General features: G+C 45.7%; 1 protein-coding gene across 1 annotated transcript; it reads left to right on the top strand.

Annotated features, from left to right (window-relative positions):
- Positions 1 to 2,322: 2,322 nt before the first annotated feature.
- On the top strand, positions 2,323 to 4,168 carry LOC136426798 (protein O-mannose kinase-like). The gene is made up of 2 exons (XM_066415521.1): positions 2,323 to 2,684; positions 3,154 to 4,168. Exons 1-2 carry the CDS (start codon positions 2,370 to 2,372, stop codon positions 3,901 to 3,903), a joined length of 1,065 nt encoding a protein of 354 aa, XP_066271618.1. The 5' UTR covers positions 2,323 to 2,369; the 3' UTR covers positions 3,904 to 4,168.
- The last annotated feature ends 7,988 nt before the right edge of the window (positions 4,169 to 12,156 follow it).

Below are 12,156 nucleotides of genomic sequence, written 5' to 3'. Positions count from 1 at the left end.
GAGTTGTTACACACAGTTTTCTTTCGTATCAGAAAGCATGTGGTGCCGTGACTGCTAACTCTGTCTGAAAATACAGTTTTCTACGCTCAGTGAGATTTTCTCTCTCACTAAATGGTTTTCAACTACAACATGTTAATCGATGAAGGCTAGACATCCAGTCAATACTACATACCAAAAACAAACCCAACCAACCCAAGCAAGCCCTCACATCGCCCTCTGCACTCGTTAACTCGCTGCGATAGTAATCTATCGCCACTCCCATGGCAGAGGTGACACCCGATTACGAGCTTAATCTTTAGCACAATGAAGTAGCCGTGTGGCAGCCGATTCCCTATTGGCTACAGAGTTAGGCAGCTAAGAGCGCACAGGAACGGACAAGTTAGACCACATTTCGTGCAGCAGTGATTCCATGGCGGACGATCACTGAAATATCTCTAACGTCGCCCTGTTATTCGTGCCTCACAGGTGGGTATATATTCACTGTTCACATTCTACCTGACGAAGGTTGGCTACGCTACGTCGAAAGTTAGTTACCTTTTCGGGCACAAGAAAGCATGTGCTGCCATAGCTGCTACCTCTATTTGAAAAGACTATAACAGTTTTCTTCGCCTAGTGACAGAGGTGTTCTCACACTGAATGCGTCCTCTAGTTTTCAGCTACAACATGCTACGTTTCAAAATTGCTCAAGTTTTGCTCAGAGAGTAGTTTGTTTGGGTGAAGGGATAACGAGTTATACTCAGTGCTTTTGTTCAAGCGGGTGAGGGACCTAACGTTACCTTGGCACACAATAACGGAGTGCCCCGGGCAGAAATAGCGCGGTCACAGAAGATTACTTCTGCACGAGATGATGCACAACAAGTAGAACGCCACAATTCTCGCAGTGGCAAATTTCATAGTTTATTTATTTATTTATTGGTTCGGCATGTACATGACAGGGTTGCCCAACTAGCCGGAGGCTATTACTAAGGGCGAACCCATGTGCGGCCATAGGATTGTAGGTTTCATAGTTCAGTAGTGCCGTACTAGTTGCCAGACAGGTTAGACAGATTTTCATGCAGAAGTTATTTTGAGTGACCTCGCTATTTCTGGGTGTAAAGAGGGTAAAGGTGAAGGTTCCTTAGCCGTTCGGAGGCTGTAGGGCTGTTGTCCACTATGTCTAGGGCATGGTAAATTGAAAGGCGAAACCCACACCTATCCTTCCAAAGCCCTTTAGACCTAGTGGGAGTGAAGGAAGGCGTGTAAAGTGCCTTTCTCAATGGCACAACGTTAAGCCGGGAATGCCAGGTTTCGAACCCTCGACGTTTCGATCTCGTGTCCGATAACCTAGCCACTCGACGCCATTTTCTGTGTGTGACCGTTCTTTGTTCTGTGCCTGACTGGCGACAGGATCCGGTACGTCTGTGTTGTTCCCACCTCTCCACCACAGTAAGACGTGGTCATTTTTTGTTACAGGATACGATCAAGATTTATTTATGACGTCCAGGCGTCGGAAAATCACGTGTCCAGAGCGGGCCAGGCATCTGAAGAAGACTTAGTCGAAAAGAAGTCGAATATTCCACTGAATCTAGTTCGCGTCTGAGAACAGTTTATTTTTTTTCATAATGTATTTTACTAAGTCAGATGAACTTACATGATAACAATTTTCTGTATTTCTTTGTACAGCGTGAGCAGACGCAGTATGCAGATACGAAGGTCCTGGTCCGGTCTCGGTCCACACGCCATCACAGCGTTTGACATCCACACACTGTGAACAACATGGCCGACCAAATCTAGAGCAAATTTGACAGTCTATACTTCTCTATGTCTTTCTGTGTGTGACCGTTCTTTGTTCTGTGCCTGACTGGCGACAGGATCCGGTACGTCTGTGTTGTTCCCACCTCTCCACCACAGTAAGACGTGGTCATTTTTTGTTACAGGATACGATCAAGATTTATTTATGACGTCCAGGCGTCGGAAAATCACGTGTCCAGAGCGGGCCAGGCATCTGAAGAAGACTTAGTCGAAAAGAAGTCGAATATTCCACTGAATCTAGTTCGCGTCTGAGAACAGTTTATTTTTTTTCATAATGTATTTTACTAAGTCAGATGAACTTACATGATAACAATTTTCTGTATTTCTTTGTACAGCGTGAGCAGACGCAGTATGCAGATACGAAGGTCCTGGTCCGGTCTCGGTCCACACGCCATCCCAGCGTTTGACATCCACACACTGTGAACAACATGGCCGACCAAATCTAGAGCGAATTTGTAAGTCTATACTTCTGTATGTCTTTCTGCAGAGTGTGCAGAGTGTTATCAATGCGCCGTGTCCGTGTGAGAGGTCTGGTCAGGCTCCTGCTGTTCCTCCTGCTTCTCTACTTACTCCAGAACATGTGGATCTGGTCAGAGTCTCATTCCCACGCCAACCAGCAGCCCGGGATCTTCAGCTTTGAAGACGATGACACGTTGAGTCATAAGATACAGGGGAAGGCCAAAGAACCCAATCCGGATGTTGCAGACGTTGTGGAGAAGGAGGCGGAGAAGGAGGTGGAAAGTTTGGGAAAGCTCGGAGAGAACAAAGGGTTGTGCCCTGCGGGAAGTTTCAGACTCGCCGCGATGGAAGCGTGCGCGCCCTGGCTCGGGTGCAAAGACATCGCTGACGAGGTGGCTGTTCAGGACATGCTTGACTGGGGAGGCGTAAAGAAGGTAAAGGTACCTTTACTCTTCTGATCGTTTCTAGTTGTCATAGTCCCGAAGTGTGTGTGTGTGTGTGTTTGCTCTATGAGCAGTATGATTCTAACTGCGCATGCGCAGAGAAATGCATCGTGGGTAATATGTCAAAATTGAAGGCCCCCGAGACATTAACAAGACACATCTGAACATGTATCAAGCATGGCCAAGCACGAAATGCTAGGAGCCTTCACATTTGACATTTTGACCACAAGGCATTGCACTGCAAATTCGCAGTTGGAACCATGAACCTCCTTATAGATGTAGATCTAGCATCTACACTGACTAGGTTTACAGAGCTAAATGGCGAGGTCACACCTGGTTCTGATTAATGAAATATCGACGCATCAATTAAGACAATATCTGGGTAAGAATTAAATTCTATTTCTCGCTACGCTATGACACCCTACCCTCTCCTAACTTAAGATATTGCCCTTTGTCGTAGGTTTACAGAGCCACCTGGCGAGGTCACACCGTGGCGTACAGTAACCTGACCCGGAAGCACTTCCCGTGGAGAGATTTCTTCCTGAATGACGTAGCGATGCTGCGGACCCTGCAGCAGTCCCCTCACGTCGTGCAGATGGTGGGATCCTGCAACACGACCTTCCTCACAGAGTACCACAGACTCGGGTCTGCAGACAAGATCGAGGCCGTCTTAGCCAGGGAGGAGTTCAGCAAGTTTAACAACGTTCGGACAAGGTTTAATCTGGCTGTGAGCTACCTACGAGCGATGCATTACTTACACAATAGTCCGGTAGGGAAGCTAGTCTTGTGCGACTCCAACAGACTCAAAAAGGCTCTATCCCAGTTTCTCATCACAGAGGACTTTAAACTCGTCCTAAACGATTTGGATTCAGTACTGGAGGCAAACACAGAATCACAGCTGTTCATGAGGTGTAACTTTAACAGAATCCAGCCCAAGTCGGACTTTTCTGCCCCTGAGCAGCGCTTTCCCTTCCAACACGGGCGGCTGAACTACTCCATGATGCCTTCATATAATGAAAAAATGGACATCTGGAAAATCCCGACTGTTGTTGACTACTTACTGGGAAAGGTAAATGGAAGCGATGTTGTCAGATTAAACTTGTTCAAAGTTCATCGACAGTGCAAAAACAAGGACCCCAAGAAACGACCAAGTGCCCGGATATTATTGAAGGAGTACAAGAGGATTAGAAATATGGTCTTCCCTGATTAGTATGGAAGTTCATCTAACATCATGAAACAAACTGTTCTCCAACTAAAAATTAAGTCACTGGAATTTTAGACCGAATTGCGCAGTCCTTTTCAGCTGTCTGACCCAATCGCTCAAGGCACGTGGCATTGTGCACGTGTGACGTCAGCAAGGGGTCAAAGGTTGTTGAAGGTCGATAGAGAGTAGAGAGAATAAACCTGCATAAACAACGTATTTAATGAGACAATTTGTCACTTGCTGGACGAAGAGGTACCCTGTTTGATGTGAAGCTGACATAAAACTTTTACAAATAAAATTCTGATGTTTCCGAATAATGTCAAAGAGTAATGCCACTGGTTTTCTTTGGCACAAAGGTAAATGTACATATCTCATTGAGACTCAAATATCACAATCTGTTGTTCAGATTTAAATTTGGTTAATGCACTTAACGAAGAGCTTTACTTAAGGAAATATCTTCAAGACACTTTCCACTTTTTCTCATTTACCTCAAAGTTTTCCACTAAAAACAAGTAATCGCAACAGCAGGTAATTGCAGAACGACACCAAAGGTTCTGTTCCCCGTATCTCCGTTTTATCATACAGATATCATATTTCTGAAGACACAGCCTTACACTGTTAGGATATACTAGGATGGCACTTAAGGTTCGGGTGTGAACGTTATGAGACGTTTTGCCCCCGGGGAGCGAAAGTGCTACAGATTCCGTCCGCATGGTGGCAAAATCAGGGGGGGGGGGGCGAAATCGGTGTGACACCGGCCGGACTCAGTGGAGGCAGTGAGAACTTACTGTTTTACTATCCCAAATTTCACTCCAGCAACACATATTCTCTGGCGTCAAATGGCCGAGTGGTTAGTATAGCAGACACGAGATCAAGAGGTCACGGATTCGATTTCTGACATCTCGGGCTAGACGGAGTGTTCTTAGGAAAGGCACTCTTATACGACTTCTCTCACTCCAACCAGGTGTAAAAATGATACCTGACTTCGAGTTTTGGAGGCAAAAATCGGTGGAAGAATGTTCATCATCATGCGATAACGGGTCCCGAATGTAAGATTATGAATTTGTTGCCATCAGCGAACTATCATGGTTTGAGGATACATTGTGTGTACGTTCAGTCCAAACGTCCTCGTTTGCTGAGTCTTTCATGAAAAGTGAGTACAAATCAATGTTATGTGATAGGGCCCTGAGTAGACTAATCCATTCAAAAGTATCGGATGAATCAGTATTGTGTCCCAGTTACATGATTGATGTCATCAGTTATATTTACAGATAGAGATTTAATTTCATTTGTCTAAACAATATTTTCATAACACGTCTGGTGCTGTAATTATTACAGTATATATGAGTGGGGCATTGTGTCTCATACCCCTTTTTCAAATTGGGCACAGAACGCCTTCACATTTCGTGAATCTTCCGAGATGTGATACACGCCTTAACAACTTTTCATGAAAGTTCATCTGTGTTGGTAGAATTCATTATTGACTAGAGTAAACTTTTCGTCAACACTGTAAAGAAATTGGGACTTACCCCAAATTTTCGGTTGACTCCATCAACCCTGTTCACGGAATGAATCCGTCTACTGGAACGTGACGTCAACGACACGTGACCGCAGTAGCGGGTCATACGTGCCAGATAACTTGTGTCGCCCCCCGTCTCTGTTCCAGGTAGGTCTAACTACTTTTGTTTCATGACAGCACTGACCAAACTGACAGCCAGCCGTCTACTTTTGTGAGCCACATGAGCCAGCCTTTGGAAGTAAACTTTTAAAAAGTTTACTTTCAAAAATACCTAATACATGGGGTATTGTACGCTGTTTCTTACGGCGGTAACATAGAAAGGAATATGGTTCAGGAACTAACATAAACAGAAGGCATAAATCCAAAATAATACATAAAGGTGGAAAAAGAGTACGACGTAAATATAAGTAATGTCTAATATAAGAAAACAATAGCAGGATAACAAATGGTAAATAAATAAAACGGAACAGTAGTATCAAACAAAGTTAACTTAATAATGACAGCTTCAAAAGCAAATAAATGTAAGAAAATCCAAATCAACCAAAAAGACAGAATATTGATATTAATAAGAACCGATAATGACAGAATCAATGGCAAATGAATATGACAAAATATCAGAACATCGATATCAAGAAGAATGATGACCAATCAATGGCGAATAAATGTGACAAAAACAATATCAACCAGACATGACAGTAATTACACTTGATCAAAAATTATGAACAAAGTCTACACAATGTAACAACGCTGTTTAGAATAGAGGCAGTACATAGCCTGAGGACAGAGGAAAAAATCTTGATTAAATGTGCGCATTGCCCCCCCCCCCATTTGAAAATTTGTTTTTCTTAGAGGCTATGATTTTTCAGATGTTTTTGTTCCCATCTATATTGTAATTTCGTCCTCGTCTGCCTAGTCTTATAGATGAAAAGTTTGTAGACAGTTCAATATAACGTGATAGGTGCATAAGTAGACTAATTTATTCAAAAGTATCGGATGAAATCGTCTTGTGTTCCAGTTACATTATTGATCTCATCAGTTGTATTGATTTATTTCATTTGTCTGCACTACTTTTTATAACACGTCTGGTCCTGTCATTTTACGTACTTACGTGGGGAATCATGACTCATATGTCGTTTCCAAATAGGACACAGAATGTCTTCACACTCCGTAAATCTGCTGAGATGTGATTCACACCTTAACTACTTTGGTTTTATGACAGCATTGACTTAACTGACAGCAAGCCGTATTCGTTTTTGAGGCACAGTAAAGTATTGGAAGTCATATTTGCTGACGTGTCAGCTCATTCGAGTCCTGCGCTTGAAGATACCATTCATATTCCCGGATGATGGTTGGTCAGGGAATCAGAGCTCTAACCAATCAGAGGAGTTGGACCTCTTATTAATATGGAAAATGAAGGGATGTATAAAATGTCGAAAACGGTGGAGGAGCCAAAAGAGCGGGGTATCGTTTTCAGACAACAGTTTCTTACAGCGCTCGGTGGTAACCTGTAACAGTCCGTAGATCTATCAGCAGGTGGGACCGACAAGTGAGCACAGAGAAGGCGATCAACGTGTGAAACAGTTTCTTACAGCGCTAGACGGTAACATGTAACAGCCCATAGACCTTCCAGCAGGTGCTGGCTGACAAACTGGTGCAAAGCCGGCGATCAGCGTGTGAAGAAGGGACGGTGAGTGCGGAAAATCTAGTTTAAATGTGAAAACGCGTGAAGTCTTTAATCTTCTTCCGACCGACACATTTTTTGGCGACTATGATCTGTCCAAACAGACCCCATTACGTCTTCCTCAGAAATATTTTTTGCGGTTCTTTATGTAATTAGTATATACACATACTGTTTAATTGCTCTACGAGGATATTTTGACAAGTTTTGCTGTAAATACTTAATGTTGAGATTTATGCAGAAAATTAGGAGCCCCGCATTTTTCTCTAAATCCACCGACAGCTTATTAGTAAGTTATGTTAAAAACAAAATTAGAATACTTGTAAAAAAGATAAATTTATAACTTGATTATTCGTCATAGTCTACCACCTAGGCACACACATACTGCTACTCTTGTCAATTTTGTCACAAATTTCTTTTTCTGTTGGCTATTTTTGTGATTGCTGTCCATTTATTTATATTCTAGGAATATTTTGACATGTTTAATTTAAATTATAGCTGCAACCAATTTGGAATTGGGTGCTAAAGGACTACTCCAGTGTGCCAAAGGTTAACGTAGGGTAATATAAAATGCAAAATTTGCCTGGGTCCGTTTGGACCCACCGGACCACGTCCAGACTTTAGGGTAATGACTTCTTTATCAATAGGCAGATTCGGCTATAACTGACTACCTTTCTAAGATACTATACAAACAAATTCACAGTAGGAACAGTTTCTCCGATGTAACAGTTCAATATGGCACTGACGAATATACGCCTGGGGCCCAGAAAGGGCCAAACGGCCGGATAAGGGTTAGTCAAAATGTAGGAGCTTTCTTTACGTCTTTAAATGTGGTGAAATTATGATGATGATGCTGACAACGGAAACACATTAGTATTCTCAAATTACCTCCCCACTGCAGGTCGAGCCCCCGGTGCGTCCCTCCAGCAGAACAACAGGCAAGGTCAGCAGACCAGCAGGCAAGGCCAGCAGAACAGCAGGCAAGAACAGCAGGCAAGGTCAGCAGAATATCAGGCAAGGTCAGCAGAATATCAGGCAAGGTCAGCAGAACAGCAGGCAAGGTCAGCAGAACAGAAGGCAAGGTCAGCAGAACAGAAGGCAAGGTCAGTAGGACAGCAGGCAAGGTTAGTCTTTCCAGCAGAACAGCATAAAAGAACAGCAGACAAGCTTTGCGTCACATGGCGTCCTATCAGGAAAGTTCCTCTCGGACAGGAAGATCTGCCTTGTTGTTTGTCGCGGTTTTGATGTCAGCTTGTACGGCTTCTGATGGCTTCTGCCCCGTTCAGTGTAGAAACCCAAGCCGGTCTTCACCTTTACCTGAGTACGTCAGACTGAAACTTCACGAATTCATAACGGTCCTGATATCCTTCAATTCATGGATCGTGTGCGAGAGTGCAAACGGAACTATCGTCACATCGGCCACTGAGGCCTTTCCGATAGTAAAGTGTCTTCGCGAGTACTACTACTACCACTACTTCACAGATCAGGCTGCAGTAGTGGGATATCCGATCGGGCTTCTCTCGGCAGGAAATCTGCTGGGCCTCGCTCCGCTAACAACGACCCTGGCCCTGATGAAATGTGACATCACAGATATCGAGGGAGATGCTCTGCTCGCTACCCGTAACCTCTGGACGCTGCTCCTAGACTTTAACAGATTAACTCATGTCAGGCGGACCTGGTTCTCTCGTCTGACAAGTCTCAATGTGCTGAGCTTGTCCAATAACGACATCGTGAGTATGGATGCCGGGTGCTTTAAGGAAGTGGGTTCGCTTGAAGCCTTATATCTGCAGAACAACCAGCTACATACCGTAGACCCCGCTTGGTTCCCTGACCCTGGGCTCAACCACCTGATAGTGCTTCACTTGGAATCAGACAACATTGTAGTCATTCCCCCGGGTGCATTCCAGCACCTCGCATTCCGGAGACTCGTCGATTATCTCCGCAGTTTGTATCTAGGCGAGAGGTTATCGTTTCTGGATGCAGAATCGTCCTGGGGTCCGCAGAATGGCCTTCGCCTGTTCCGTGTTGTCGGCACGGGGTTGTCCGCGGCCCGTGACGTGGCGTGGCGCCTTTCTCTTTACAACCACAGGGATGAACACGAGCCACGTCACATCAGGAGGCAGGACGTGTCAGTCGAGGTCTCCGACTACTTCCTCTGCATCACCCACGACCCTGCGAGCAATGAGCTTTCTTGGGGATGGACCTTCAACTCATCAGAAGGTCATGACCCCAGGTATGTCACCGCGCGACACACCTCGTGCGGCCGGCCAGGCACTTACGTGACAAAGGTCAGCAGTCAGCCACATTTCCGTGTCCTTATGAGGATCGGAAGCTCGGACCAACACACACGCCAGGAGGACGATGCCCAGTGTAGACAGGGGTTGGAGCACAATGGTGGCTTGAGTGTTGCTTTACAGGGTGGTGTACGTCTACAATTGGCTTCATCGTGGCAAGGGGGCTCAACCAAGGGAGCTCTTTCCTTCTTTGCTTTGGATCAGACGACGCAGGACACAAGCGCGACGGCCTCAGCCGCGGAAGGAAGCCACATAAACAACTTCACCCAAACAAACGTTAGACAGTTCCTCTGCTTTGTACTCAACAAAGAAAACTACAATGTGCATCTAATGACCAATGTTCCCCAAGACCGAATGAGGTACAACAAAACGTGTCCAGATTCCCACCATTGTGCGAATTCCAATAGAACACCACCACTGAAGAACCAGACCCAGGGAGAGTTGACGTCACAACACCAGACGACTACGTCACCAGCTTCTACCCCTCATACCGGTACTATTCTGACCGGACCTGCCCAAGACGACCAGACGCAATCCTGCGTCCCCATCGCTGTTGTCATTCCGATAGTGTTGTTATTGTGTCTATGTCTGATAATCATCTTTGCATTGCTGAAGAGGACGGCAACATCAAACGACCAGGACGGTCGAGCTCCGGAGTCTGGGCGGGCGGGGTCTGCTACCCTCCCTGCCGTTCCCCACCAGCGCAGCGACGGTCTCCACCGCAAGCTAGTCCCTTGCAGATCGCTGCCCACAGTTCTTAATTGGATCGAAACCAGCTACAGCGAGATCCCAGATGACGCTTATGGACGCCCTCCCCCTGCCCTCCACACGTACTGGCAGATCCCGGATGACGCTGTTCCTGCTACTGGGCGCCCTCCCCCTGCCCTCCACACGTACTTGGAGATCCCGGATGACGCTGTTCCTGCTACTGGACGCCCTCCCCCTGCCCTTCACCAGTACTGGGAGATCCCGGATGAAGGCATGTCTGCTGTGACCAGGTCTGCCTCTCTCCCCGCGTTAACGCGCACGCCGAGGGAAGACCGGGTGGATGCGGTCTCATGTAGGTCGCTGCCTGTTCTCCTGTCCTCCATTGAACCGGCGTACTGCGAAATCCCATACAGCGATGTCGGTGACGCCCCGTTACCATACTATGGCATTGCTGTGGATCTGACTCTTCCTGCAGCCATGGGGGAGGGAGAGAGTCGCAACATCTACCACGGCAGCCGGGCTGCAACTTCACACCATCGCAGGTCAACATCCAGCCGACGTGCAACCCTGTATGGAAGACCCAAATCTCACAGCGTAAAGTTTTCTGAAAATGAAAAATATGCCCTCCGAAACAACGGCAGCCGGGCGAGAGCTTCACGCCATCTCAAGCCGACATCTAGCCGACGTACAAATTTGTATGGGATATCAAAATCCCATCGTGTAACGTACTACGGAAAGGCAGAGAATGCCCTCCACGACCATGGCTTGCGAGCTCATGCAACACCTCTAGCGTCAAATTCTCAATCGACGTAGGGAGAAGGTCTACAGAGCGTTCCACACGGTGCAGCTTCACGGCCAAACACCAACCGGCCATGACAAAATTAAACCATCGACAGCAGGGGCCGCCGGCGGCACACACAACGACCAGCTCCCCTGTCCACATTGCCAAACTGGACAATGGATCCCAAAAGTAAAGGTAGCCAGGACACACCGGGGCTACAGTCCCTCGCCATACCTCGTACTACCTGCTGTCCATCGAGGACACTACCGGTATACCAAATACATACTGGCCATGGGAGATCTGAAGCGGTTCAAGCACACAGTGATGCGCGTCTCCTTCTTCTCTGAAGTACTAATACTGGGACACCACAAACCAAACATTAACCAACATCCACTAGCATTTGGAGATGCCAAGCGGTTCAAGCTCACTGCTTGAGAGATCGTATTGCCGCCCCCAGAAAAAAAGCTGGCACCGCCTAGCTAGAATGGGACATCGTAAACTGAACAAACACAAACAAACAGGAGTTCGGACACCTCCATGCAATAGTTTGAACATTTGTAGATTTATCATGTTGTATTGTCTCATTGATGATACAAATAAGGCTGTAATCAGCATGCTCTATCTTAAATGATTGTCTTCTCTACTATCTTAGTCTATCGTTGTTGTATCAGAACGACTTAAATTGTGTGAAATAAAGGCCTCTCCTTTGGCAGAACATCATACAAGTATTTAAATGTCATCATCGATTATGTTAAATACTTGCATAATCGTGTACACCTTTGGCGTACTTACCAGTACTGTCCTACTTTCTATCTCAAATGAATTATGGTGCTTTTTGGTTCTTATCTGCATAATTGGTATCCATATAGATGTTTCACCTATCACGAAGTACACATGCCACATGTTTCAAAGTCGTATCATAGAAAACACTGCAATCATAGATTTTGCTCAATTTTTGTGTGCAAATTAAGTCCTGACATATTCCACTGTACACCTAAAAATGCCACTCAGAGGCCCACTTGTAATGAAGCTATTCATTTTGTAATGTCTTGTCCTCCTTATCGTGAAGAAAGAAAAGCATTAGATCACTCAACTGTAGCTAAGACCAGATTACCTTGTACACTGACCAACATTTTCATATGCTTGTCCACAAAAACGTTAGTACCACCTGTTATCCGATATTTTGAGTGCGTCGGTTAAAACTGAAAAGGGCGGCCTGTGTCCCGAAACATATATGACCCAAATCACTTTGAGAGCAAAGAAGAAAAAGCCACCTATA

The sequence above is a fragment of the Branchiostoma lanceolatum genome, chromosome 2, assembly GCF_035083965.1.
Source record: "Branchiostoma lanceolatum isolate klBraLanc5 chromosome 2, klBraLanc5.hap2, whole genome shotgun sequence".
Lineage (NCBI taxonomy): Eukaryota > Metazoa > Chordata > Leptocardii > Amphioxiformes > Branchiostomatidae > Branchiostoma > Branchiostoma lanceolatum.
Note: the sequence above shows the minus strand (reverse complement) of the source record. Positions and strands in the feature narration are given on the sequence as shown.